General features: G+C 40.5%; 1 protein-coding gene across 1 annotated transcript; it reads right to left on the bottom strand.

Annotated features, from left to right (window-relative positions):
• Nucleotides 1-238: 238 nt before the first annotated feature.
• On the bottom strand, nucleotides 239-1,180 carry LOC138246720 (olfactory receptor 5V1-like). The gene has a single exon (XM_069201491.1). It carries the CDS (start codon nucleotides 1,178-1,180, stop codon nucleotides 239-241), a length of 942 nt encoding a protein of 313 aa, XP_069057592.1.
• Between the last annotated feature and the right edge of the window lie 2,717 nt (nucleotides 1,181-3,897).

Here is a 3,897-nt window from a genome sequence, read left to right as displayed (position 1 = left end):
GATGACACCTCACAGTTTGGCATGGAATCAAGCTGTGCCTTGTTGCAATAAAGCTGTTGAGTAGTAAAGGAATATTAATCAAAAGAAATAGATCAGATCATGGTTGATGCAATTAAATAAATCCTTCTACTCAAATCACCACTGTGTATCTCATGACCATAAAGATAAACTTGTATGTCTTTCTTTGACAAGGAAATTCAGCATCCATTGCATCAGTGTTTACACCCAACAGAGTGATTCAGATGTGTTCCCCACACTCTTGCCTAACTATCATTTTTCTTATAGCCCCTTTAACATCTTTATTCCTTAAAGTGTATATCATAGGGTTTAATACTGGAATCAAGGCAATGTACAACACAGAGTAGAGCTTGTCTTGATTCAGTTCATAGACAGATGTAGGTCTCATGTACATACAAAGAACTGTCCCATAAAATATGATAACAACAGTAAGGTGTGAGGTGCAGGTAGAGAAGGCCTTGCTCCTCCCGGAAGCGGAGCTTATTTTCATTATGGTGGAGATGATGTGAACATAGGAGGTGATCGTCAGCACAAAGGGCATGAGTCCTGAAAAAAGCCCCTCTGCAAATATCAGAATTTCTAGGCGCTGGGTACCACCGCAGGCGTTCTTCATCAGAGCCACTAGGTCACAAAAGAAGTGGTTGATGTAATTGGAGCTGCAAAAAGACAACTGGGATGATAGGATGGCAGGTGGCATAGTGTCCAGAAAACCTAGAGCCCAAGACCCTGCAGCCAGGAAGTGACACGCCCTGGGATTCATAAGGGCTGAGTAGCGCAGAGGGTTGCAGATTGCCACATAGCGGTCATAAGCCATAGCTGTAAGAAGTAAGAACTCTGCACTGGTAAGAGCCAAGAAAAAATAGATTTGTGAGATGCATCCCATGAAAGATATGTGATGGTGTCCAGAAATTATGTCAAGTAGCTTTGGAAAGGTGACTGAGGTGCAGCAGACATCAAGGAAGGACAAGTGCTTCAGGAAGAAGTACATTGGTTTGTAGAGCCTGGAGTCCAGAGATGTTACTAATATGATCATAGAATTTGAAAGAATGGTGATCAGGTAAATGAGTAGAAACACGGCAAAGAGGGGCTTCTGAATTGAAGCAATGTTGGAAATTCCCGCAAGAACAAAATCTAAAATCAGGGTTTGATTGTCTTCTTTCATGTTCCAGTTCACTTTTCTCACTGTAATATTGAAAGAGAGTATAAAGGGGATGAATTGTGAAAAAATATACTTTACCTTTTTCATGTCAGGTTAAATGTGATGCCACTGGTAGCATTTACCTGTTGACACTTAACAAAAAAGTAAAAGTAGCAAAAGAGTTGTACACATACACTAATACGCAGCTAAGAATTTATGTATATAGGAAGGAAAACTAAAATAACACATTTTAGAATATGTCTAAAACCAAAATAGTTCTCGTTGTAAATATGGCTGAGCAGCATCCCCAGGAGAATACTGCTGTGCTCTGGAGTTTCCAGACCAGAAATTACCAGGGCCAGAAATATTGGGCCATGTGCATGATGAAACAGCACCGGGTGGCCCATAGCTGTCCCCTCCAGCACCACAGGGAGAGCAGACAATGCTCCCTCAGCCTCAAGCCTGCTTCCCCAGGCCCTGATGGCTACCCATTCCCTTCCCCCCAACCAGCAGAAATTTCCATCCTATTTACCACCTTCTGTGAGCTGGTGTTAATGGGGTCGTATATGCCCCTGAATCAGGTTTAACATGCAGGAATTCCCTGTTAGTTCATGGTCAGCATGATGGAGCTCATTAGAGGGTAAATAACTTGTAATGTCTGTTATTCAGTGCTGGGAAACTAGTCGTAAGTGGAGAGTCTAGCCCTTCGAAATCCTTGAAACAAATAAAGGGCAACTTAGAATTAGGCCCTAAGCAGAAGTGATATAGTCCCCCCAAAAGTGAAAGTTACAACAGTTTAATTAGCAACAAGGCATATTTAAAGGTCAATTTCTATTTTTTGTAAAACGTTTTTTCTAATCTGTTCAAAAGTGAAGATTTTCATTCATCTGGAAGTGTCATTTAATTCCAAATAATATACATTATTTAATTTACAATTCCAACATTTTTTTAAATCCTACAAATTGATATGTCTTTAAAAATGTTTGCATTTTGTTGAAATTCTATGCACGTAAGCATTGCAAATGGTGTTCTAACTATCTATAAAGCCCTATGGGTTTTGAAGCAAAAGTTGTACTTGCATACTAAAACTTTCTGAACAATATTACTTGTATGAAAAATATTACTATCTTTTTAACACCTAAGCCAAACTTGTAACTTTACAAAGATTGTGTTGCCTCTCAAATGACATATACACAAATACATGGATTTTTATTAAAATTAATATTACATATTTTTAATGGTTAAATACAAATGTATTTAGGACCCCTGAATCACAGTTTCAAATGTGTAGTGTGAGCTTAACCTACTATCCTTTCTCAGTGTGCATTAACACCTTTGGAGTAGAATGGTATTTTTTTCTAACAAGAATTAGCAAAATAGACTAAATTAGGTTTCCTGCCAGCCTTCAAGATAAAACAATTCTAAATTAAATATTCTGGTAAAGTATGCAGGAAAAAATGTTGCTATTTAAAATAATCTATGCACCTAAAAACATCTTGCATGCTGGCATAGTTTATTGGGTTTTGAAGAGTGCCACCTATTGAATATCTGAGTGGTGTCTCTGATTATTTTGATGTAGAAAGTTTAGGTGTGTGCAGAGGTTTATGAAGTGAATTATAAATGACGTAGATAAATAATTACCTCAGGTCCTTACCATCACAGGAGTGTGTACACGTTGAAGTCTCTGAAATAACTTCAAAACTCTTTGGCCTATATTTATAAAAAATGGCGCACAACTGCGTTAGTGCAGAGGTGCCTAATTGTTTTTAACGCTCTCTAGCACCATTCTCTAATGCACAACGGCACTAAAGAATGGATAGCGTCTCAAAAGAAGAAACTAGCTGATGACAGATGACATTAGGGGAAATGGCGCTAGTGGGTTAGAAATGAGGACAGGCTGATTAGCGGCAACATATCTGCAGCTAGTCAGCCTAGGGTAATTTGTTGACGCACAAGCAGCCAAAAAATGACTCCTGTCTAAGTATAGACAGAAGTCAAACCCCAGTGCCAACCACAGGGGACCAGTGTCCCCTGGGCAAACCCAACATACCCCGTGCCAGCCAGGGCGCCCCATGTAAGGGGCCCCCAGTTGCACACCACAAACATATACTTATCTGCAACTTACCTGGGATGGGCTCCCCCCTCCAGTGGTTTCCCTGTGGTGTGGGTGGTGGTGATGCTGGGGTTTGAAGTGGGCATCTTTGTGCTCATTCCATGGTGTTTCCCCATGAATAGGCGTACTCGCACATTAACTCCTGGTCAGACCAGGCATTAAATAATGGCACTAAGCGGGCTTAATGCCATTATTTAGGTCGGCCTCCTACTTGTGTGTTGTTTCAGCGTTGGGTGTTACATGGCACTGGAAGGCTAGCGTCTTTTTTCGGAAGGGAATGTCTACCTTGCACCTCATTGACGCAAGGTGGGTTGGTAGTTCCTAGGAATGGTGCTAACTCCAATATTTTGACACTAGAGGGGTCTAGCATCAAAATATAAATATGGAGTTAAGTTAGCGCCGCTTTAGCAGCAAAAGTCATGACGCTAAGGTGACGCTAACCATCCATAAATATGGGCCTTTGTGTCTGTAAGATACAGGAATATTTATGCAGCTGCAAAGCTCAGTGTTCAAAAATGCTGGAGAAATTTATCATTTTTATGTGAAAACATCTTGTTCCTTCCAGGAAGGGCCAAATCCGCACAGAGCTCTAAAGAGCAGAAGCCATCTTGTGTGACTACCATCTGTT

This window comes from Pleurodeles waltl, chromosome 7, assembly GCF_031143425.1.
Source record: "Pleurodeles waltl isolate 20211129_DDA chromosome 7, aPleWal1.hap1.20221129, whole genome shotgun sequence".
In the NCBI taxonomy this organism is placed as follows: Eukaryota; Metazoa; Chordata; class Amphibia; order Caudata; family Salamandridae; genus Pleurodeles; species Pleurodeles waltl.
The sequence above is the reverse complement of the archived record's forward strand: the minus strand, read 5'-3'. Positions and strand labels throughout refer to the sequence as shown.

Bases quoted from the DNA above. Each gene is read 5' to 3' on its own strand.
- LOC138246720 (XM_069201491.1), bottom strand. From the start codon at position 1,180: ATGAAAGAAGACAATCAAACCCTGATTTTAGATTTTGTTCTTGCGGGA.